General features: G+C 36.6%; 1 protein-coding gene across 1 annotated transcript in view; it reads right to left on the bottom strand.

Moving 5' to 3' along the window:
* adgrv1 (adhesion G protein-coupled receptor V1) overlaps nt 1-25,728 on the bottom strand; it is a 513,902-nt gene that overhangs the window by 258,947 nt on the left and 229,227 nt on the right. The window contains exons 50-61 of the mRNA XM_061980535.1: nt 21,200-21,346; nt 21,040-21,120; nt 20,705-20,969; nt 17,068-17,190; nt 16,778-17,000; nt 16,509-16,713; nt 15,131-15,277; nt 14,597-14,852; nt 12,542-12,744; nt 12,280-12,456; nt 8,709-8,894; nt 671-850 (exon numbers count right to left, since the gene is read on the bottom strand). Coding sequence (XP_061836519.1) covers nt 671-850; nt 8,709-8,894; nt 12,280-12,456; nt 12,542-12,744; nt 14,597-14,852; nt 15,131-15,277; nt 16,509-16,713; nt 16,778-17,000; nt 17,068-17,190; nt 20,705-20,969; nt 21,040-21,120; nt 21,200-21,346 — 2,193 coding nt within the window. The remainder of the gene's footprint in view (nt 1-670; nt 851-8,708; nt 8,895-12,279; nt 12,457-12,541; nt 12,745-14,596; nt 14,853-15,130; nt 15,278-16,508; nt 16,714-16,777; nt 17,001-17,067; nt 17,191-20,704; nt 20,970-21,039; nt 21,121-21,199; nt 21,347-25,728) is intronic.

Here is a 25,728-nt window from a genome sequence, read left to right on the forward strand (position 1 = left end):
AAAAAAATATTATATGGCTCTCACGAAAATACATTTTAAAATATTTGGCTTTCATGGCTCTCTCAGCCAATAAGGTTCCCAACCCCTGTTGTAGAGACTCAAGCACTGAAAGTAAAGAAAAAATATATGACTTATTCTTAACACTTTTATGAGCGGGGCCATTTTGGGTCCCCAAGACCTTTAGTGTAATGTTATTGAAAAACCTTGTTGCTCAAAAAATGTTATTAAATCAAAATCAATGATTTTTTTTAAATCTCCAATTACTTCACATCAAATATTCCACTGGCAATATTGTATATTTTGTGTTTTTGCCATAAAACAAAAAGTGTGTTTTGACAAAAAGGGCACAAAACAAAACAAAAAAAAATCTAAGTTTATATCAACGGATGTGTAGTTAATCTAGCGATCTGAGCGTTGAAGGAAAAAATAAAAATAACAAAAATAACATATGAATTACTTTTAAAACTTTTATGACTGAGACCCTTTCTGGTCCACAGATTTTTACATTTCCCAAACTTGAAGGGAGCACTAAGGGTTAAAAAGACAATTAATTGTATTGGTTTTAAAACTAAACCATTGACTTTTCAGTATGCGGCCCTTGGTGGAAAGGGTTTGGACTCCCCCCTGCCCTGAAACTACAATAGACAGCAGGTGTTTATTGCCTAATCACCTCCAACTGCTGAAATCCAAAGCGTCCGAGAGGTGAATCGTTGGCTGGGATGCTGACGGTCACAGAGGTGACATCTCCAAGTCGAGCACCACCGATCACACGCAGTAAAGTCACTCTGAAGTCCTCCAAAGCCTCCGCATGCTCGTCATCCAAGATGGTGATGGCAATGACGGCTTCTCTCTAGGAACCCACGGATGATTAGAGATGTGAAAACAATACGGCCGCTGAAGTGGGAAGCAAATTGAGTTTAAAGGCTCACTTCCCCGACCGTCCGTGACATGTACACCTACCGTCACTACTTTAACCCTTGTGTAATGTTCATATTGTTGTTACTAATGTTCATATTGTTGTTACTCAGCCAGCGTTTGTGGGTCTGATGGACCCGTTGCATTTTGTGGCTTTTAATGCCTCACAATCAAACACTTTTATGTTAAAATACTGAACAGATGTTTATTGGGATAAGGTAAACATCTGTTCAGTATTTTAACATAAAAGTGTTTGATTGTGAGGCATTAAAAGCCACAAAATGCAATGGGTCCATCAGGCACCAAAGAGACCTGTTGGCAGTTCAGCTTGCTGTTTTTGTTTTGTCTTGTTGATAAAGAGAAAGTTGATCCATCACCTCCTTGGTTTGTTAGTTTGATATACAGTACTGTATAGCACTTTATATTGTGTCAAAGTGTACAAACCTTCACTAAAATATGGACTTTTGTCGAGTCTGGAACCAATTATTCATATTTACATTGTTTCTTATGGAGGACTTTGCTTCACTATATTTACGAACACTGTTCAAGTACCAGTTGAGTTGGTAAGTCGAGGTTCCTTTGCCATCAATATTGTTGTTGTAAACATTTCTACACTAAGGTCTAGAAGTAATTGGAGAGTGACATTTTTTTTAATGATTTTGCCTTCACAGTATAAACATTGATGACAATGAATTAGAAATATATATGTCTCTAAAAAAAAATAATGAGCAGTATGTGACTGAAGTGTTGAGTTTCAGCTTTAAAACCAGAAGTTCTATGGGATTTACCGTTTAGAAACGACATGATGTATTCAGTGTTTCCACTGACATAAATCAGTGATGTGCGATACCAGATCTTTATGTTTTAATATCGATTCTCAAATCAAAATATCGATACTTTTGATACAAGTATGCGGGGGCCATTTTGATATTTTTTTATTTAAAATAAAAAGGCTAAAAAGAGATATTGTGCCAGCTTGGTGACTAAGTAAATTATTATTAATTATTAATAATACCATTTCAGCTTTTTCTCATTACATTCCGATTTTTTTTTACCTTTTTCTGACAGTTTAACTGTTTTTTTTCTAATGTAAGAATATAATAAAAATAATACAATGATTGTGTAACTGCATAACCTAGTGTGTATAAAAGTATGCCTGCACAAAAATATTAATGTTCATTTAAAAATTTGACCGCATTTATTACTGTTGTTGCAATCCTCCAAATTAATTACTTTATAAGTTAGTATTATTTCATTTTTAATTAACTAACTAACTAAACTTTGTTTAAATTTTAAGTATATTTTATTCTGATTGTGTGAGCTTCTAACATTTTAGATTGGTGTCTAAACTTTTAATAAATTAAAAAAATGCTGAAAACAGATATAATACATATTTAAAGACAAAACGTTGATTAAGTATATTATCATCAATTATTACCTTAAACATGTCAAATGTTTACTGTTGTTTTTAATGTTATAATTTGAAAACACATAACTTTTTATTTTATTTTAGCAGCCACATTAGGTATATTTGCAAAAAGTATTGGTATCGAATTGGTATCGCCGATATCAGGCTGAATTTTACTCTGTATCGGAGAGAAAATCAGTGGTATCGCACATCACTATTGTAAATAATCTTGTAAATATATCAATCTTGTGTAAAACTTCTAATTTAATGATGTCAAGGGGCTTTATTTGCTTCAAATTAATAGTGGTTATATTTTCTGGGGTGTAAATTCAAGTTGAAAGTCTACACTTCAATCACCAGCTGATTTATTTATTGATATGATTTCTTTCTAACCCTGTGGTGTGGTGGTGTATACTGTAAAGGTCAACGCAAACAAAAAACAAAAATGTGTGGACTTTAGTTAAAGTATGTTAGTTCAAGTTTGCTAGTTAAAATCGGTCAGTTACAATTGTATAGTATGTTAAAGTATTTTAGTTAAAGTATGTTAGTTAAAATAAGTCAGTTAAAATTGTATAGTATGTTAAAGTATTTTAGTTAAAGTGTTAGTTCAAGTTTGGTAGTTAAAATATGGCAGTAAAATTGTATAGTATGTTAGTTAAAGTATTTTACTTAAAGTATGTTAGTTAAAATATGTTAGTTTAAGTTTGCTACTTAAAATATGACAGTTAAAGTTGTATAGTATGTTCGTTAAAGTATTCTAGTTAAATGATTTTAGTTAAAGTATGTTAGTTAAAATATGTTAGTTCAAGTTTGCTAGTTAAAATATGTCAGTTAAAATTGTATAGTATGTTAGTTCAAGTATTTTAGTTCAAGTATGTTAGCTAAAATATGTTTGTTCAGGTTTGATAGTTAAAATATGTCAGTTAAAGTTGTAAAGTCTGTTAAAGTATGCTAGTTAAAATATGTTGGTTAAAGTTTGGTAGTTAAAATATGGCAGTAAAATTGTATAGTATGTTAGTTAAAGTATTTTACTTAAAGTATGTTAGTTAAAATATGCTAGTTCAAGTTTGCTACTTAAAATATGACAGTTAAAGTTGTATAGTATGTTCGTTAAAGTATTTTAGTTAAATGATTTTAGTTACAGTATGTTAGTTAAAATATGTTAGTTCAAGTTTGCTAGTTAAAATATGTCAGTTAAAATTGTATAGTATGTTAGTTCAAGTATTTTAGTTCAAGTGTGTTAGCTAAAATATGTTTGTTCAGGTTTGATAGTTAAAATATGTCAGTTAAAGTTGTAAAGTCTGTTAAAGTATTTTAGTTAAAATATGTTGGTTAAAGTTTGGTAGTTAAAATATGGCAGTAAAATTTTATAGTATGTTAGTTAAAGTATTTTCCTTAAAGTATGTTAGTTAAAATATGTTAGTTCAAGTTTGCTACTTAAAATATGACAGTTAAAGTTGTATAGTATGTTCGTTAAAGTATTTTAGTTAAAGTATGTTAGTTAAAATATGTTAGTTCAAGTTTGCTAGTTAAAATATATCAGTTAAAATTGTATAGTATGTTAGTTCAAGTATTTTAGTTCAAGTATGTTAGCTAAAATATGTTTGTTCAGGTTTGCTAGTTAAAATATGCCAGTTAAAGTTGTAAAGTCTGTTAAAGTATGTTAGTTCAAATATGTTAGTTCATGTTTGGTAGTTAAAATATGGCAGTAAAATTGTATAGTATGTTAGTTAAAGTATTTTACTTAAAGTATGTTAGTTAAAATATGTTAGTTCAAGTTTGCTAGTTAAAATATGTCAGTTAAAATTGTATAGTATGTTAGTTGAAGTATATTAGCTAAAATATGTTTGTTCAAATTTGCTAGTTAACATTTGTTAGTTAAAGTTGTATAGTATGTTAGTTAAAGTATGTTAGTTAAAATATGTTAGTTCAAGTTTGCTAGTTAAAATTTGTCAGTTAAAGTTGTATAGTATGTTAGTTAAAGTATGTTACTTAAAATGTTAGTTCAAGTTTGCTCGTTAAAATATGTCAGTTAAAATTGCATAGTTTGTCAGTTAAAGTATTTTAGTTGAATTATGTTAGCTCTAATATGTTTGTTCAGGTTTGCTAGTTAAAATATGTCAGTCAAAGTTGTAAAGTATGTTAAAGTATTTTAGTTAAAGTATGTTAGTTAAAGTATGTTAGTTAAAATATGTTTGTTCAGGTTTGCGAGTTAAAATATGTCAGTTAAAGTTGTAAAGTATGTTAAAGTGTGTTAGTTAAAGTATGTTGGTTAAAATGTTTGTTCAAGTTTTCTAGTTATAATATGGCAGTTAAAGTTGTAATGTATGTTAGTAAAAGTATTTTAGTTAAAATATGTCAGTTAAAGTTATATAGTATGTTAGTAAAAGTATTTTAGTTAAAGTATCTTAGTTAAAATGTTAGTTAAAATATGTTAGTTAAAATATGTTCAAGTTTGCTAGTTAAAATATGGCAGTTAATGTTGTATATAGTATGTTAGTTCAAGTATTTTCGTTAAAATATGTTAGTAAAAATATGTTTTTTCAAGTTTGCTAGTTAAAATATGTCAGTTAAAGTTATATAGTTTGTTAGTAAAAGTATTTTAGTTAAAGTATGTTAGTTAAAACATGTTAGTTCAAGTTTGCTAGTTAAAATATGCCAGTTAAAAATGTATCGTATGTTAATTAAATTATTTTAGTCAAAGTATTTTACTTAAGGTATGTTAGTTCAAGTTTGCTAGTTAAAATATGTCAGTTAAAATTGTATAGTATGTTAGTTCAAGTATTTTAGTTCAAGTATGTTAGCTAAAATATGTTTGTTCAGGTTTGCTAGTTAAAATATGTCAGTTAAAGTTGTAAAGTCTGTTAAAGTATGTTAGTTAAAATATGTTAGTTCAAGTTTGGTAGTTAAAATATGGCAGTAAAATTGTATAGTATGTTAGTTAAAGTATTCGACTTAAAGTATGTTAGTTAAAATATGTTAGTTCAAGTTTGCTAGTTAAAATATGTCAGTTAAAATTGTATAGTATGTTAGTTGAAGTATATTAGCTAAAATATGTTTGTTCAAATTTGCTAGTTAACATTTGTTAGTTAAAGTTGTATAGTATGTTAGTTAAAGTATGTTAGTTAAAATATGTTAGTTCAAGTTTGCTAGTTAAAATTTGTCAGTTAAAGTTGTATAGTATGTTAGTTAAAGTATGTTACTTAAAATGTTAGTTCAAGTTTGCTCGTTAAAATATGTCAGTTAAAATTGCATAGATTGTCAGTTAAAGTATTTTAGTTGAATTATGTTAGCTCTAATATGTTTGTTCAGGTTTGCTAGTTAAAATATGTCAGTTAAAGTTGTAAAGTATGTTAAAGTATTTTAGTTAAAGTATGTTAGTTAAAGTATGTTAGTTAAAATATGTTTGTTCAGGTTTGCTAGTTAAAATATGTCAGTTAAAGTTGTAAAGTATGTTAAAGTGTGTTAGTTAAAGTATGTTAGTTAAAATGTTTGTTCAAGTTTTCTAGTTATAATATGGCAGCTAAAGTTGTAATGTATGTTAGTAAAAGTATTTTAGTTAAAATATGTCAGTTAAAGTTATATAGTATGTTAGTAAAAGTATTTTAGTTAAAGTATCTTAGTTAAAATGTTAGTTAAAATATGTTAGTTAAAATATGTTCAAGTTTGCTAGTTAAAATATGGCAGTTAATGTTGTATATAGTATGTTAGTTCAAGTATTTTCGTTAAAGTATGTTAGTAAAAATATGTTTGTTCAAGTTTGCTAGTTAAAATATGTCAGTTAAAGTTATATAGTATGTTAGTAAAAGTATTTTAGTTAAAGTATGTTAGTTAAAACATGTTAGTTCAAGTTTGCTAGTTAAAATATGCCAGTTAAAATTGTATTGTATGTAAATTAAATTATTTTGGTCAAAGTATTTTACTTAAAGTATGTTAGTTCAAGTTTGCTAGTTAAAATATGTCAGTTAAAGTTGTAAAATATTTTAGTCAAAGTATTTCACTTAAAGTATGTTAGTAAAAATATGTTACTTCAAGTGTTCTAGTTAAAATATGTCAGTTACTGTTATACAGAATGTAAGTTAAATTATTTTAGTCAAAGTATTTCACTTAAAGTATGTTAGTTAAAATATGTTAGTTAAAGTTTGCTAGTTAAAATATGTCAGTTAAATATATAAAGAATTTTAGTTAAAGTACGTTAGTTAAAATATGTTAGTTCAAGTTTGCTAGTTAAAATATGGCAGTTAAAATTGTATAGTATGTTAGTTAAAGTATGCTAGTTAAAATATGTTTGTTCAAGTTTTCTAGTTATAATATGGCAGTTAAAGTTGTAAAGTATGTTAGTAAAAGTATTTTAGTTAAAATATGTCAGTTAAAGTTATATAGTAGGTTAGTAAAAGTATTTTAGTTAAAGTATGTTAGTTAAAATATGTTAGTTCAAGTTTGCTAGATAAAAATACGTCAGTGAAAGTTGTATAGTATGTTAGTAAAAGTATTTTATTTAAAGTATGTTAGTTAAAATATGTTAGTTCAAGTTTGCTAGTCAAAATGTCAGTTAAAATTGTATAGAATGTTAATTAAATTGTTTTAGTTAAAGTATTTTAGTTAAAGTAGGTTAGTTAAAATAGATTAGTTTAAATATGTTAGTTCAAGTTTGCTAGTTAAAATATGTCAGTAAAGTTGTAAATTATGTTAGTTAAAGTATTTCAATTAAAGTATGTTAGTTAAAAAATGTTAGTAAAAATATGTTTGTTCAAGTTTGCTAGTTAAAATATGTCAGCTAAAGTTGTAAAATATGTTAAAGTATTTCAGTTAAAGTATGTTAGTTAAAATATGTTACTTCAAGTTTGCCAGTTAAAATATCTCAGTTAAAGTTATATAGAATGTTAGTTAAAGTATTTTAGTTAAATGATTTTAGTTAACGTATATTATTTAAAATATGTTAGTTCAAGTTTGCTAGTTAAAATATGGCAGTTAAAATTGTATAGTATGTTAGTTAAAGTATGCTAGTTAAAATATGTTAGTTCAAGTTTGCTCGTTAAAATATGTCAGCTAAAGTTGTAAAGTATGTTAGTTAAAGTATTTTAGTTCAAGTTTATTAGTTAAAATATTTTAGCTCATGTTTGCTAGTCAAAATATGTCAGTTAAAATTGTATAGTATGTTAGTTAAAATATGTTTGTTCAAGTTTGCTAATTAAAATATGGCAGTTAAAGTTGTATAGTATGTTACTTAAATTATTTTCATTAAAGTATGTTAGTTAAAATGTTAGTTCAAATTTGCTAGTTAGAAAATGGCAGTTAAAATTGTATAGAATGTTAGTTAAAGTATGTTAGTTAAAGTATGTTAGCTAAAATATGTTAGTTCAAGTTTGCTGGTTAAAATATGTTGGTTAGAGTTTTACAGTATGTTAGTTAAAGTATTTTAGTTAAAGTATGTTAGTTCAAGTTTGCTAGTTAAAATATGTAATAGTTGTATTGTATGTTAGTTAAAGTATGTTACCTAAATTATGTTAGTTCAAGTTTGCTAGTTAAAATATGTTAGTTAAAGTTTTACAGTATGTTAGTTAAACTATTTTAGTTTAAAGTATGTTAGTTGAAACATGTTAGTTCAAGTTTGCTAGTTAAATGTGTCATATTGGTATAGTATGTTAGTTAAAGTATGTTAGTTAAAATATGTTAGTTTGAGTTTGCTAGTTAAAATATGGCAGTTAAAGTTTTAGTTAAAGTATGTTAGTTCAAGTTTGCTAGTTAAAATATGTTAGTTAAAGTTTTACAGTATGTTAGTAAACTATTTTAGTTTAAAGTATGTTAGTTGAAATGTGTTAGTTCAAGTTTGCTAGTTAAAATATGTCATAGTGGTATAGTATGTTAGTTAAAGTATGTTAGTTAAAATATGTTAGTTAAAGTTTTACAGTATGTTAGTAAACTATTTTAGTTTAAAGTATTTTAGTTGAAATATGTTAGTTCAAGTTTGCTAGTTAAAATATGTTAGTTCAAGTTTTACAGTATGTTAGTAAACTATTTTAGTTTAAAGTATGTTAGTTAAAATATGTTAGTTCAAGTTTGCTACTTAAAATATGTCATAGTGGTATAGTATGTTAGTTAAAATATGTTAGTTTGAGTTTGCTAGTTAAAATATGGCAGTTAAAGTTGTAAAGTATTTTAGTTAAAGTATGTTAGTTAAAATATGGCAGTTAAAGTTGTAAAGTATGTTAGTTCAAGTATTTTAGTTAAAATATCAACTCAGAAACGTAAACAGCACAACCAGCCAATAGTAGCTGGGTTTACAAAACAAGAATATTGATATAAAAATGGTGGTTATAATTTGAAATGTTACTTACTCATGAATATTCACGAGGTAGAAGCCTTGAGTAGACTTGGTGTTTACCTGGCCATCTTGGAAGGTGACGTTGCCAGATGAGGGGCTGAAATCCTCCCGAAGAGCAGTCAGGGGCTGAGCCTCCCAGTAGGCCACCAGTCTTCCCGTAACACCCGCACGCCGCACCACTCTCAGGTGCACCATGTTGTCAGCTGCTGGCATCTCATGGGCCACCATCATGGCAGGCGCGCCCTGCTGGAGAAGAAGCCAGCAGACAAGTTAGTGACTGCAGGTGTTTAGTTGTTGGGACTTTTCAAATGTAATCATTTTCCACTCATTTAAAATGTTTTCCATTCCACATGAACATTGATATACACCCTGTAGTGTTGTTTATGTCATGGACACCCTGCTCACTTGTAAAGTCCAAACATTAAGCAACTGTTATTCTACTCATGTTGGCATTTAAGATAGCTAGCGATTAGCACTCTAGTTGACAGCTAGCAATTTGCAGACTAATTGCCAGCTGGAGATTAACGCTGTAGTCGCCAGCTAACGATTAGCACACCAGTTGTCAACTAGCAATTGGTGCTCTAGATTAGTGTTCTAGTTACCAGCAGTTAGCGCTCTAATTGCCAGCTAGCCGTTAGCGCTCTAGTTGTCAGCTAGCGATTAGGGCTCTAGTTGCCAGCTTATGTGTTGCGGACTAGATGCTGGCTGTTGATATGCAGACTAGTTGCCGGCTAGCAATTAGCGCTCTGGTTGCTACCTAGCGGTTCGCACATGATCTGCCAGCTAGCGATTAGCGCTCTAGTTACCGGCTAGGGATTAGCGCTCTAATTTTCAGCTAGCCATTAGCGCTCTAGTTGTCAGCTAGCGATTAGTGCACTAGTTGTCAGCTTAGGTTTTGCGGACTAGATGCTGACTGTTGATTAGCTGACTAGTTGCCGGCCAACAATTAGCGCTTTAGTTTCCAGCTAGTGATTCGCACATTAGTTGACAGCCAGCGATTAGTGGTTTAGTTGCCAGCTAGCGATAAGCACTGTTGTTACCAGCTAGGGATTAGCGCTCTAATTGCAGCCAGCCATTAGCGCTCTAGTTGTCAGCTAGCGATTAGCACTCTAGTTACCAGCTAGGGAATCGCACATTAGTTACCAGCTAGGGATTCGCACATTAGTTGACAGCTAGCGATTAGTGGTCTAATTACCAGCTAGGGATTAGCGCTCTAATTGCCAGATAGCCATTAGCGCTCTAGTTGTCAGCTAGCGGTTAGTGCTCTAGTTGCCACCTAGCGATTCACACATTATTTGCCAGCTAGCGATTAGTGGTCTAGTTGCCAGCTAGTGATTAGCACTCTAGTTACCAGCAAGGGATTCGCACATTAGTTACCGGCTAGGGATTCGCACATTATTTGCCAGCTAGCGATTAGCGCTCTAGTTACCAGCTAGGGATTAGCGCTCTAGTTACCAGCTAGGGATTAGCGCTCTAATTGCCAGCTAGCCATTAGCGCTCTAGTTGTTAGCTAGCCATTAGTGCACTAGTTGCCAGCTTAGGTTTTGCGGACTAGATGCTGACTGTTGATTTGCTGACAAGTTGCCGGCTAGCAATTAGCGCTTTAGTTTCCAGCTAGCGATTCTCACATTAGTTGACAGCCAGCGATTAGTGGTCTCGTTGCCAGCTAGCGATTAGCGCTCTAGTTACCAGGTAGGGATTACCACTCTAATTGCCAGCTAGCCATTAGCGCTCTAGTTGTCAGCTAGCGATTAGGGCTCTAGTTGCCAGCTTATGTGTTGCGGACTAGATGCTGGCTGTTAATATGCAGACTAGTTGCCAGCTAGCAATTAGCGCTCTGGTTGCCACCTAGCGGTTCACACATTATTTGCCAGCTAGCGATTAGCGCTCTAGTTACCAGCTGGGGATCAGCGCTCTAATTTCCATCTTGCCATTAGCCTCTCTAGTTGTCAGCTAGCGGTTAGTGCTCTAGTTGCCACTGTCATGTCTGTGTAATCATGTTTTTGTTTTAAGTCATGTTTTTGTTTAGTTTCTGTCTTTTCACTCCCTTGTCTGGTCACCATAGCAACCATTAGTTTTCACCTGTCACGTCACGCACCTGTTTCACGTTTTGAGTCACGCACCTGCTTTCACTAATCATGTCCATAGTATTTAAGTTCAGTGTTTTTCAGTTTGTCTTTCTGACGATTTCACACCACATTTATGCTCTGTCCATTGTTTCATGTCCATGTTCACGCTGCTCCTTTTTTGTCCAAGCCAAGTAAGTTTTTGTTCCATGTTTATAATCTTTTTGTTTTTCATAGTTTATTCTCCGCCACTATGCGCGCTTTCATTTATCCCTTTTTTTTGATATATTAAATTGATATATCAAAACCCGCCATGTACCTTAATTCCCGTCTCGCCCGTGCCAACTTTCCGTTGCATCCCGGAAAAGCACACACCCAGGACCAAGTCCTGACAGCCACCTAGCGGTTCACACATTATTTGCCAGCTAGCGATTAGCGCTCTAGTTACCAGCTAAGGATCAGCGCTCTAATTTCCAGCTTGCCATTAGCGCTCTAGTTGTCAGCTAGCGGTTAGTGCCTAGTTGCCAGCTTATGTTTTGCGAACTAGATGCTGACTGTTGATTTGCTGAATAGTTGCCGACTAGCAATTAGCGCTTTAGTTTCCAGCTAGCGATTCGCACATGAGTTGACAGCCAGCGATTAGTGGTCTAGTTGCCAGCTAGTGATTAGCGCTCTAGTTACCAGCTAGGGATTAGCGCTCTGATTGCCAGCTAGCCATTAGCGCTCTAGTTGTCAGCTAGCGGTTAGTGCTCTAGTTGCCACCTAGCGGTTCGCACATTATTTGCCAGCTAGCGATTAGTGGTCTAATTGCCAGCTAGCAATTAGCACTCTAGTTACCAGCTAGGGATTCGCACATTAGTTACCAGCTAGTGATTAGTGGTCTAGTTGCCAGCTAGCGATTAGCGCTCTAGTTACCAGCTAGGGATTAGCGCTCTCGTTAGCAGCTAGGGATTAGCGCTCTAATTGCCAGCTAGCCATTAGCGCTCTAGTTGTCAGCTAGCGGTTAGTGCTCTAGTTGCCACCTAGCGGTTCGCACATTATTTGCCAGCTAGCGATTAGTGGTCTAGTTGCCAGCTAGCGATTAGCACTTTAGTAAACAGCTAGGGATTTGCACATTATTTACCAGCTAGGCATTTACACATTGGTTGACAGCTAGAGATTAGCGCTCTAGTTACCAGCTAGGGATTAGCGCTCTAGTTGTCAGCTTACATTTTGCGGACTAGATACTGACTGTTGATTTGCTGACTAGTTGCCGGCTAGCAATTAGCTCTTTAGTTTTCAGCTAGCAATTCGTATATTTGTTGACAGCCAGCGATCAGTGGTCTAGTTGCCAGCTAGCAATTAGCGCTTTAGTTTCCACCTAGCAGTTCGCACATTATTTGCCAGCTAGCGATTAGTGGTCTAGTTGCCAGCTAGCAATTAGCGCTTTAGTTGCCACCTAGCGGTTCGCACATTATTTGCCAGCTAGCAATTAGTGGTCTAGTGGCCATCTAGCGATTAGCACTCTAGTAGCCAGTTGAAGTATTGCACAATAAGAAGGCACCTCTATGACCAGGGTTGCTCACCTCAGGCACAACAAAGTGCAGGATCCCTCGAGGGTCATCATTCTCCCGGATGGTGACCTCAGCGACCTCCATGCCGGCTCTCTTCACAGTGGGCTGGTCTGCTCCCACCTGCCCGCTAACGAGCTCCACGCCTGTGATGTTGACCAGGAAATGCTCGGCTAGTTCTGGAAGGTCGTCCTTTTGCAGAGAAACAAATGACATACTGTATATGTACAGTGCAGGGCTGGAACACACGCTGAACATGGGAGTGGCGTCTTCCTACTGGAAGGATCGTGATGGCCACGAGGGCCACAGTTGTCCCCTCGGTCATCGTGAGGGTGCCGTCCTGGGCAACGTAGTCCTGACCAGCGGCGGCCATGTTGGATGGAGGCTGGTGCAACGCCGCTCTGGTGCCATAATGTATTGCCACATCCCCAGAGGAGCCACGCTCCCTCACTATGGTCAGAGTCACATTGAGTGGAGAGCCTGCAAGTAAGTAAGAAGTAATGACTGGGATGGATTGTTTACATCAACACTTTTTGCCTCCAAGGGCCAAAATCAAAATGTGCTAATGGGCCGTAATTGGGGCCCAAAAGAAGAATTGTATTTACTTATTTTTTAATGGTGTAAAACTAATTTTGTACAACTTCAATTCACTTTGAATGGACTAACATCATTTCAAGAAAAATCGATTGTTCACAAATACATTTTGTACTACAAAAATCATAAATTCATAACATGAATTTGCTTTTTCCATCATTTCCTGCAAGGATCAAGCCCAGTGTATCTAACTTGCAAGGCAGCAACAACATGGGGGGGGGACACTCGCTGTTATATTCTTATCTGTGACGGAGCAGGAAGGGGCTTGGATATATTTTAGATTGACATGCTGTGTTTGTGCAAAATAGGGCCCCTTAGCGATCCTCAGTGGATAGCGGGACCCTCCAGACACTATAGACAGACAGCAACTACAGTAGGTAAGGTTGTATGTTGCCTCTTTACTGTGAGAATCCTGCGTGTGACGGAAGCAATCACTTATGGCCACATCCAACAGTGAATATATATATATATATATATACATATATATATATATATATATATATATATATATATACATATATATATATATATATATATATATATATATATATAGTACAAAGTTTGCTAGTTAAAAGTATGTTATATATATATATATATATATATATATATATATATATATAAATATATATATATGTATATATATATATACACATATATATATACACACATATATATATATATATATAAATATATATATATATATGTATATATATATATACACATATATATATACACACACATATATATATATATACATATATACACACATATATATATATACATATACACATATATATATATACATATATATACACATATATATACATATATATACACATATATACATATATATATATTAATATATATACATATATATACATATATATATATATATATATATACATATATATACATATATATATATATACATATATATACACACATATATATACATACATATACAGTATATACATATATATATATATACACATATATACATATACATATATATATACATATGTATATATCATATATATACACATACATACACATATATATACATATATATACACATTTTATACACATATATATCCACATATATACACATATATTTACATATATATATACATGTATATATATATATATATATAAATAAATAATATATACATACATATATTATATATATACATATATACATATATATAATTGATATACAATTTACAAAGGCAACTGTTTTTGATTTATATATTTTTTCTTACAGATTGATAAATAACTTATTTTGAAATCGTAAGTCAAGTTGACAAGCAGATATTTAAGTATTTATTTTTGATAACCAAAACTAGAAAATCTAAAAAATACATTTAGCCAGAAAGTGCTTTTTTATTTTCAGCCTTTCTCAGGGCATATAAATGGCGTGGAGCACACATTAAATCGAAGTGGAGGGCCAGATTAAAATTACATATGTATATATATATATATATAAATGTCGGGGGCCACATAAATGATATGGAGGGCAAAATAAAATTTCAAGGAGGGCCACCTTAAAAAAATGTGGGGGGGGAGCCACAGGAATGATGTTGAGGGCCAATTTAAATGATGTGGCGGACCACATAAAAAGACTTAGCGGGTGACATTAGAATTATGTGGCGTGCCACGTTAGAATTATGGGGCAGGCCACCTAAAATCAAGTGGCGGTCCACAGAAGTATAAAATGTATTCTAGATGGAATAATCCTCACCGTGCGGTTCTTGCGTGACGGTAATGCGAGAGTCCAGATGCCATCCGATCACCCCGTAGGGGGAGCCATTGGGCGGGATGGTGAGCAGAGCGTTGGCTCGCAGCTCGTCGATAACCGCCGCTTGTCGGAAGTCCCGCAACCCCACGGTGGTGACGTCCATCAGGGTGACGCCGACGCTTTCCCTCAGTTCCGCTACGTCGTCTGCGAGCACAGCCAGCGGGATGATGGCGGTTGATTGGCCCTCTGAGAAGGTTACCTGTGAGGACGACATCTCGGGTTCGTCACCCTGCTTTATAAACTGAGTGAGCACGGACCTTCACATTTCACACACGAGGCTGTGTGTTGACTCCTTTTTTTACGAGATATACAAAGCTATACACTGACTACTCCAAAGTATATCTGAATCGAATTTCTATCGCACTGTACCTTGAGAAGATTGTAAGAAAATGGCTGCTCAGGTGTTCTTACTTCTATAAGCTACTCTCTGTATTGGCGTAAGCAGGTACCATGAGCGAGTGTGATAAAGGCACGCACCACTCCAGAAGTGGGGTAAATGTCCGCCAGATTCCCGTTGGCCTGCCAGTGAACGGTCAGTCGGCCAAAAGTCCCCCGTCTCCTCTCCACAACGAGAGAGATTTGACGGTTTTGCTCCAGCTCTTCAACCTCCATCGATAGGGAACTCTGGAAAAACGTCAACAAGAGAGAGAGAAAAAAGGAGAGGATAAAAAGCAATTTTGGTAGATAAGAGTTAGCACGCGAGCCTGGTAGCATCAGGTAAGAAAAAATACGACTCTCAGGTATATACAGTTGTGGTCAAAAGTTTGCATACACTTGTAAAGAACATAATGTCATGGCTGTCTTGAGTTTCCAATCATTTCTACAACCCTTATTTTTGTGTGATAGAGTGATTGGAGCACATACTTGTTGGTCACAAAAAGCATTCATGAAGTTTGGTTCTTTTATGAATTTATTATGGGTCTACTGAAAATGTGACCAAATCTGCTGGGTCAAAAGTATACATACAGCAATGTTAATATTTGTCCCTTGGCAAGTTTCGCTGCAATAAGGCGCTTTTGGTAGCCATCCACAAGCTTCTGGTTAAATTGACAACATTGGTGCAGTTCAGCTAAATTTGTTGGTTTTCTGACATGGACTTGTTGCTTCAGCATTGTCCACACGACATCACATGGACAAAGATAAGACCTTCTGGAGGAAAGTTCTGTGGTCAGATGAAACAAATTGAGCTGTTTGGCCACAATACCCAGCAATATGTTTGGAGGAGAAAAGGTGAGGCCTTTAATTCCAGGAACACCAATTCCTACCGTCAAGCATGGTGGTGGTAGTATTATGCTCTGGGCCTGTTTTGCTGCCAATGGAACTGGTGCTTTACAGAGAGTAAATGGGACAATGAAAAAGGAGGATTACCTCCAAATTCTTCAGGACAACCTAAAATAATAAGCCCGGAGGTTGGGTCTTGGGCGCAGTTGGGTGACCCCAAACACACGTCAAAAGTGGTAAAATTGTTATGAATTAACAAGCTGGCGGACCCAAAAGCAGACAAGAGGCAGATTCAAAGTCCAAAGGGTATAGTATGTTAGTTAAAGTATGTTAGTTAAAATATGTTAGTTCAAGTTTTTGAAACATGTAGCAGCCATCAAATTCCAAATGAGCTAATATTTGCAAAAAATAACAAAGTTTTACAGTTGGAACATTAAATATATTGTCTTTACAGTCTATTCAATTGAATATAGGTTGAAGAGGATTTGCAAATCATTGTATTTTGTTTTTATTTACCATTTACACAACGTGCCAACTTCACTGGTTTTGGGGTTTGTATATCATGGAAGGAAATCAATGAATGAATGAATGGATTTAGTTGATTGATGGAAAGTGAATGATTGCATTAGCTTGCCTTAGCAAAGCCGATCACTCCATGGGCATTGTCGTTGCTGGGAACCACCACGGTCACCTGACCGCCGAATCCGATCTCTGCCCCGCCTTTCGGATTCTTCAGGCGGACCTGGAAGTGCTCCTGCTGCTCAGGAACATCATCGTCGATGACGTTCACTGCGATCTGGAGTCGGCTGTCGCCGGGTAGAAACTGCAGCTCGCCAAAACTGAGGTGGTAGGAAGCGAAAACTGTTGAACTAGGTTTGGCAGAATGGATGATTCCAACAGTACCTGGGGATGAAGTCCGACTGATTGGAGACGGACGTGAACTCATAGAGTCTGGAGCGCTTCTCCTCAGAAGAAGCTAAGATTGTCTTGGTGGTGTTGAGGGATGGGACTTGAAAGGAGAGGAATCTCGTAGCCGGAGGGGACTCGAGTAAGACCGAGAAGAAGTTGAGGTCAGCCCTCCAGGAGTAGAGGGAGGAGCTGTTTCCACCAGCCAGGAGGAGGTAAGCTGGTAAAAAGACGTCTTGTCAGCGGATAGTCTTGCCTTTCTTTAGACGTTCAAGTCAAACCCTTACTGAGGTGAGACGTCGTGGTGAAAGGATGCACGGAGGTGAGGCCTGGATGAGGAACGGACTGAACCAACTCCGGCGAAGGTTGCCCGACTCTCCACCGGAGAACTTCACAGGAAGGAGGCACACCTGTAGACAGGTAGACGGTTTACTAACACAGAAGGTGGATCTCTCTTGTGAGAGTTTTGCAAGGCGGTCTGCTGAAAATGTTGGAAAGCGCCACTCTATAGAGCAACTGTGGTCAAAGTTGGAATAGCCAGAAAACACATGCTATTGCCATCTGGTGGCTAAAGTGTATTGTGCACCCCCCCTAGTTTGTCAGGTTTGATGTGTTTTTATATCCGTATATACAGACGGCCGAGTTTGACAGGTAAATCACTAAATGGGACCAAATAAAACAAATAAATATTTGATATTTAAATGAATAAATAATTAATTAAATCATGAAATAATAAAACAACAATTGAGTGATTAAATCATTCACAAAGCGCTGACAAGGTCCAAATGGGACAAAATAAAACAAATACAATTTGATATTTAAATGATTAAGTAGTTCATTAAATAGATAGGCTCCAGCACCCCCCGTGACCCCAAAAAGGGATAAGCGGTAGAAAATGGAGGGATGGATGGATAATTTAAGTGATTAAATAATTCATGAAGCCCTGACATGGTCCAAATGGGACAAAATTTAACAAATAAATTAATATTTAATATTTAAATGATTAAATGGATGGATGGATGGCTGGATAAACAATTCATTAAATCCTGAAATAATAAAATAAACGCTTAAATTAGTTATTGAATAATTCATGAAGCACTGACAATGTCCAAATGGGACAAAATTAAACAAATAAATGAATATTTATTATATTAATGATTAAATAATTCATTAAATCATGAATGATTATGTAATATTCAAATAATAAAATAAAATTATTAAAAGATGTTTGTGTTTATTTCTAATTAGAATAATTAATGACCGAGTTTAGTACTTGTTTAAAGATGTATTTATTTATATTATTATTGCCACTCTACGTAGCAACTGAAGCTGTGGTGAAAGTTGGAATTGCCACAAAACACATTTTAGGATATTCAACACTCTACTGCCATCTGGCGGCAAAAGTGGGCGTTGCAACCATCCCAATTTGACACGTTTCATGTGTCAGATAAACCGTGATGAATGGGGTAATATAAATCCCCTTCCTACTGAATTTAAAATATCAAATTTTTAAAATTATGAATCTATCTATCTATCTACATGAATCGTGATTTGGGTGTGGAATCTATTTTTTGGAGCATCCCTAACCAACATGCAGTTTCGTCGGCTACATATTGGATTTAGGGACCTGTGTCGGATTTGTGTTGTTCATGTTGACATTAAAACATCAGATAAATGTCACTTATGGGCAAAAAAAAATTGTAATTGACCTGCAGTGTGAACATACCAGTGTGGCGAGGCTGACTTACAAAAGTAAAAGCATAAAAGAAAAAAACAAACTAAGAAATGTGAAATTTTTCCCAAAACTAAATCGTGAGGCTTCTACACATTTGAGTTTTGTGTAGGACTTTCTACTAGGAGCATTCCTCTCTCTGATTCTAATAAATAAAACATAAAACATAAATTCAATAAAAAATACAAAAAATATATGAAATAAACAAATAAATACAGTTAGATAAATACAATGTAAAAACAATATAAACATATATATATATAATGTATATACATAAACACAGTGACGTGCAGTCACTAGAGGCAGGTGAGGCGGGGCCTCACCTGCCATCATGGAAAGAAAAAAAATGTAAAAAGAATTTTATTTTATTAAATTGTTATATGTATCCAGTGATTATACTATAAAGTTATTTTCCATTTAACTTCACCCGTTTTAAGATTATTTTTATTTAAAATCGCTGAATTTTCACATTTGCCGTTCAAATACTGAGAAGAGACGGTGCGGTGATCAGCAGCCAGTTGAGGCACGTCACTGCGTTGTGCCTCACCATGGATTGCGGACTCGGCTAACTGCTGGTCTGCTGTGCAGTGAGACCGTATTGCTATATGAATTATATTATACATTTCCATAGTTTAGTTAGCTGAGGTGTATAATGTACAGTGTATTTTGTCAACAACTGTATGTGTGTAAAGTATTTCTTGTGCTGAGCGATCATAAAACGGCTGCAAAAGACGCACTGGCTTGGGCTCGCCTCCTGCACCCCTCGCCTCCGGCAACCCCTGACGGGAGTGTTATATCAACTAAAGCCCACACTTAAACCTTCCACGTGCAAGATTGAATCTATTTAAAAAAGTTATTTCATAAGAAGCCAAAAAGTGCAGAAACAATAATGTTCGTGTTGGAGAAGTTGTGAATGACTGCAGGGCCACAACATTAGGTACACCTGCAGACTGCAGGTGTACCTAATTCACAACTCCTCCAACAGGAACATTATTGTTTTTGCACTTTTTGGCTTCTTATTAAATAACTTTTGTAACCTATTTTTATGGGCTTTCCTCTTTGTGATGTTAAGTTCCTGTTATGCGCTGTTATACAGTATATGCCTTGAGCTCTTATTTTGAAGGCGCTAAGAGCGGAAGTGATGACACGTTGGAGTTGAGCGGAAGTTTTTGAAAGAAGGTAAATAAAGTGGTCCTCGTGTAAACTGGAGCCTCCGTGTTTATTTTGTAGTTTCATACAGCATTTATAAACCCTCGGTTACACTTTTTTAAATAGATTCAATCTTGCACGTGGAAAGTTTAAGTGAGGGCTTTAGTTATATAGATATAACACTCTCGTCAGTGGGTGATTAATCCAGCACAACAGCGGCTCATGGACTTATTTTATAAGTAAAGGTAAGACCATAATAACGTTTTTTTTAATTAAATGTGCTTTTTTGTGTGCTACAGTTTGTATGTGTAAAGTTAAAGTTAAGTTAAAGTACCAATGATTGTCACACACACACTAGGTGTAATGAAATTTGTCCTCTGCATTTGACCCATCCCCTTGATCACCCCCTGGGAGGTGAGGGGAGCAGTGGGCAGCAGCGGCGCCGCGCCTGGGAATAATTTTTGGTGATTTAATAACCCCCAATTCCAACCCTTGATGCTGAGTGCCAAGCAGGGAAGAATGCTGGTATGAGCTTTTAAACATAACCCGTTAACTGCTGCCAATCAAATGGTGAATAAGATACTCTTTAGGGTTCATATGTTTGTAAATCTGACTGTGATGAAGTCAGTGCCTCACCAGCCATGAACCTCACTGCACGTCACTGCATACACATGCCTGTATATACATATACACATACATATATATACACACACATATATTGTTACATATATATATGCATACATATATATACACACATATACATATATACACATATACATACATACACACACACATATACACATATATACACACATGTACATATATACACACACATATATATATATAGATGTATATATTATACATCTATATATATATATATATATATACATATACATACATATATATATACACATATATATATATATACACACGCACATATATATATATATATATATATATATATATATATACACACATATATAACACCTCATTGTTTGATTCATATATATATATATTTATATATATGTATATGGATCCATTACCTTGAAGAAGAAGCAACAAGATTGTGTCCTCTGTCCTTGTCTGGACTGTCTCCACCTGGATGGTCCTGCCCGAGACAGGGAGAGGTTGTGGATTCCCAAATCTCGCGTTGGACCATTGAAGCAGGAGGCACCCGCTCGTCTCACGGTTCAGACAAAGGACTAAATAGACCGTATATGCACGGGTGAACGGAGTCACACTGATGATGTCGTCCTCAAAGTCAAGCGTCTGCAGGAGGGTGAAGGAGCTACCGCTCCAAACAAAAATCTGTAGCACGAAACAAACAAAAGTTACACTTAAAAGAGTTGGAATAATTCAGTAAAACATTTGCCGTCACCTGACTTGATGCTATGAGAAAATCCCCGTCTTCAGTGGAAAAGTGTTTCACTTGCAAGGCTTCCACGCCTATGGTTTGTTCCTGAACAAGACCAGTATGAGGGGGTGGGAGACCAGAAACCAAATCTAAAGATGCCCACAATAATTCAGGTGGCACTGACCAACGTGACGTTGAGGTCCCTGTGCAGCTTGAGGATGCTGAGGTTGGCTGCGGGGGCGAAGGGAGCGCCGCCGTGCGTGATGGCGACGTAGGTGCTGTTCCTCACTGCAAAGCCAACACAAGAACTCGGGTCCTGAATCCTGGCGGACTAGAAGGATGGCAAGGAGACAGACCTGATGCTGGGAGGCTGACGGCACAGCGGCAAACACACTCCTCACATGTCAGCAACCATCATAGGGACAAATCACATGAATGGAACTTGTCATGTACAGTGTACATACTGTACATGCTGTACACACTGTACGTACTGTACATGCTACAGTAGTACCACTTCAACTGCTTCTGGGACGGACTTAAGACTAAAAACACTTGCATCTCAAATCAACTTCTCACATCCAAATGAACTGAAATCAATAAATCAATGCAATTGGTGCCCCCCCCCAGCTGCCAGCTGGCAAATAGTGCATTTGATGCTAGCTAGCGATTAGCGCTCTAATTGCCAGCAAGCGATTAGCGCTTGATATGTTAGCTGCCGATTAGCACTTTAGTTGCCAGCTATCAATTTGAAGACTAGTTGCCAGATGGCAATTAGCGCTCCAGTTGCTAGATAGCGAACTAGCGCTCTAGTTGCCAGCTAGTGATTTGCACACTAGTTGCCAGCTAGCGGTGCACACAATAGTTTCCAGTTAGCTATTAGCACTCTAGTTGCTAGCAAGCGATTAGCACTTAAGTTGCCAGCCAGCGATTAGCACTCAGGTTGTTAGCAAGCGATTAGCCCTTTAGTTGCCAGCTACTGATTTGCATACTAGTTGAGAGATAGCAATTAGCACTGCAGTTGCCAGCTAGCGATGCATAATGATTTGCAAAGTAGTTGCTGGCTAGCAATTAGCGCTCTAGTTGCCAACAACGGTGCGCAAACTTGTTGCCAGCTAGCAATTAGTGCTCTAGTTGCCAGCAAGCGGTTAGCACTCAGGTTGTTAGCTCGCAATTAGCACTTTAGTTGCCAGCTAGCGATTAGCACTCTAGTTTCCAGCTAGCAATTTACGCACTAGTTGCCAGCTAGCCATTAGTGGTCTAGTTGCCAGCTAGAAATTAGCACTGCAGTTGCCAGCTGGCGATGCACAATGATTTGCAAAGTAGTTGCTGGCTAGCAATTAGCGCTCTATTTGCCAGCTAGCTATTAGCGCTTTAGTTGCCAGCAAGCGATTATCACTCAAGTTGTTAGCTAGCAATTAGCACTCTAGTTGCCAGCTAGCAATTTACGGACTAGTTGCCAGCTAGCGATTTACGCTCTAGTTGCTAGCTAGCTATTAGCACTCTAGTTGCTAGCAAGCGATTAGCACTTAAGTTGCCAGCAAGTGATTAGCACTCAGTTTGTTAGCTAGCGATTAGCCCTTTATTTGCCAGCTACTAATTTGCATACTAGTTGAGAGCTAGCAATTAGCACTGCAGTTGCCAGCTAGCAATGCATAATGATTTGAAAAGTAGTTCCTGGCTAGCAATTAGCGCTCTAGTTGCCAACAACGGTGCGCACACTTGTTGCCAGCAAGCGATTAGCACTTAAGTTGCCAGCAAACGATTAACACTCATGTTTTTAGCTCGGAATTAGCACTTTAGTTGCCAGATAGCGATTAGCACTCTAGTTGCCAGCTAGCTACTAGCACTTTAGTTGCCAGCTAGCTATTAGCACTCTAGTTGCCAGCTAGCTATTAGCACTTAAGTTGCCAGCAAGCGATTCGCACTTAAGTTGCCAGCAAGCGATTAGCACTCAGGTTGTTAGCTAGCGATTAGCCCTTTAGTTGCCAGCTACTGATTTGCATACTAGTTGAGATCTAGCAATTAGCACTGCAATTGCCAGCTAGCGATGCATAATGATTTGCAAAGTAGCTGCTGGCTAGCAATTAGCGCTCTAGTTGCCAACAACGGTGCGCACACTTGTTGCCAGCTAGCAATTAGCGCTCTAGTTGCCAGCAAGCGATTAGCGCTTAAGTTGCCAGCAAACGATTAACACTCAGGTTATTAGCTCGTAATTAGCACTCTACTTGCCAGCTAGCTATTAGCACTCTAGTTGCCAGCTAGCTATTAGCACTCAGGTTGTTAGCTAGCGATTAGCCCTTTAGTTGCCAGCTACTGATTTGCATACTAGTTAAAAGCTAGCAATTAGCATTGCAGTTGCCAGCTAGCGATGCATAATGATTTGCAAAGTAGTTGCTGACTAGCAATTAGCGCTCTAGTTGCCAACAACGGTGCGCACACTTGTTGCCAGCTAGCAATTAGCGCTCTAGTTTCCAGCTAGCTATTAGCACTCTAGTTGCCAGCAAGCGATTAGCACTTAAGTTGCCAGCAAGTGATTAGCACTCAGGTTGTTAGCTAGCGATTAGCCCTTTAGTTGCCAGCTACTGATTTGCATACTAGATGAGGGCTAGCAATTAGCACTGCAGTTGCCAGCTAGCGATGCATAATGATTTGCAAAGTAGTTGCCGGCTAGCAATTAGCGCTCTAATTGCCAACAACGGTGCGCACACTTGTTGCCAGCTAGCAATTAGTGCTCTAGTTGCCAGCTAGCGATTAGCACTCTAGTTGCCAGTTAGCAATTTACGCACTAGTTGCCAGCTAGCGATTTACGCTCTAGTTGCCAGCTAGCCATTAGTGGTCTAGTTGCCAGATAGAAATTAGCACTGCAGTTGCCAGCTACCCATGCAACAACGGTGCACACACTTGTTGCCAGCTAGCAATTAGCGCTCTATTTGACAGCTGGCTATTAGTGCTTTAGTTGCCAGCAAGCCATTATCACTCAAGTTGTTAGCTAGCGATTAGCACTTTAGTTGTCGGCTGGCGATTTTGCAGACTAGTTGCCAGCTAGCACTTAGCACTCCAGTTTCCAGCTAGCGATTAGCGCTCTAGTTGCCAGCTACTGATTTGCACACTAGTTGCCAGCTAGCAATTTACGCACTAGTTGCCAACTAGAAATTAAGGCTCTAGTTGCCAACTAGCGATTAACGCTCTCGTTTTCAGCTAGCGATTAACACTCTTGTTGTCAGCTACTCTAGTTGCAGCTACAGATTAGCGCTCAAGTTGCCAGCCAACGATTTGGGAAGTAGTTGCTCGCTAGCAATTAGCACTCTAGTTACCAGTTAGCGATTCCCACAACAGTTGCCAGCTCGTGATTTACGCACTAATTGCCAGCTATCAATTAGTGGTCTAGTTGCTAACAAGCAATTAACGCTCTAATCAATGGAATTTTAAATTGGTGCCCTCGCCACCCCTCGCCCTAAAAAAACGTCACAATGTTTAGGTGTTCCCTGCTTTTTAAAAGGTAAATATTGTTTAATTATTGTATAAAACAATACAATAGAATGTAGTAAAAACAACTACGGTAGTTTTGTGAAGCAATGTAATATAGCATTTACCTCGGAGAGTGAGCTTCTACGGTATCTCCTTGCATCGGCTTCTCAGTCAAACACACAATAGGCAGCTTTTTTCATATTTTTATGGATAAATGTTTGCCGTCTGGATGTTATTTTAACATTCTTGGCTCATTGTGCTTCATTGTTGCGCAGACTAGCAGTCAAACGCTCAACTAATTTTGCGAAGTCGACTACACGCTCGGTCATGTTTTTTGATGATTTCTTTCTTGAATTCAAGGAACGTCATCTACTTCTTCTTTTCAGCGCTGTTCTTCACACTCACTTTCTTCCTTCCCGTGCTTGGAAAACACAAATAAGTCAGCTAAAAGCAAGTGAGAAAAGATGTTTTGGGAGGCTCCTGGTTGGGTTTACTGCAGTATTTGCTACACCAACTAATGGCGGAGAGGCTTGCGACTCAAATATTTGCTTTCAACTTAAAACAAAAACAAAAAAACGATCCAAGTGACCGCTCTTATCTCTTAAACCAATGTACTATACAAGTTGGAAAGAACGTCACTGTTTAATTTCTATGGGAAAATGGTTGCTCAAGTGTGAGAAGTGAGCTCACTTTGGAGGTACTGTACTGTATATACAGTATCAGTCAGGGTTCGTACACCTTTTCCATGGCCAAATTCAAGCACTTTTTAAAGACTTTCAAGATCGATTTTCCAGTTTTTCTAATACCCTTATAAGGCAAAAACCAGTGTGAATCAATCCCTCGCCTTGTTGTTTGAGGTCACCAAATGCTGTCTGTAGGAAAAATTCGGAAAATCTGCTAAAACCTAAACCTAACATTGAACCAGCAATTATCATTAACTGAATGGGGCATAGAAAATGAAGCAGTGTGACTATTCAATGTCATTGGTGTTTGCAAACGTGTCTCCACGGTGTGGCGCAGTGGAAGAGTGGCCGTGCGCAACCCAAGGGTCCCTGGTTCAATCTCCACCTAGTACCAACCTCGTCATGTCCGTTGTGTCCTGAGCAAGACACTTCACCCTTGCTCCTGATGGGTGCTGGTTAGCGCCTTGCATGGCAGCTCCCTCCATCAGTGTGTGAATGTGTGTGTGAATGGGTAAATGTGGTAGTGTCAAAGCGCTTTGAGTACCTTGAAGGTAGAAAAGCG

This window comes from Nerophis lumbriciformis, linkage group LG20 (assembly GCF_033978685.3).
Source record: "Nerophis lumbriciformis linkage group LG20, RoL_Nlum_v2.1, whole genome shotgun sequence".
Taxonomy (NCBI): Eukaryota; Metazoa; Chordata; class Actinopteri; order Syngnathiformes; family Syngnathidae; genus Nerophis; species Nerophis lumbriciformis.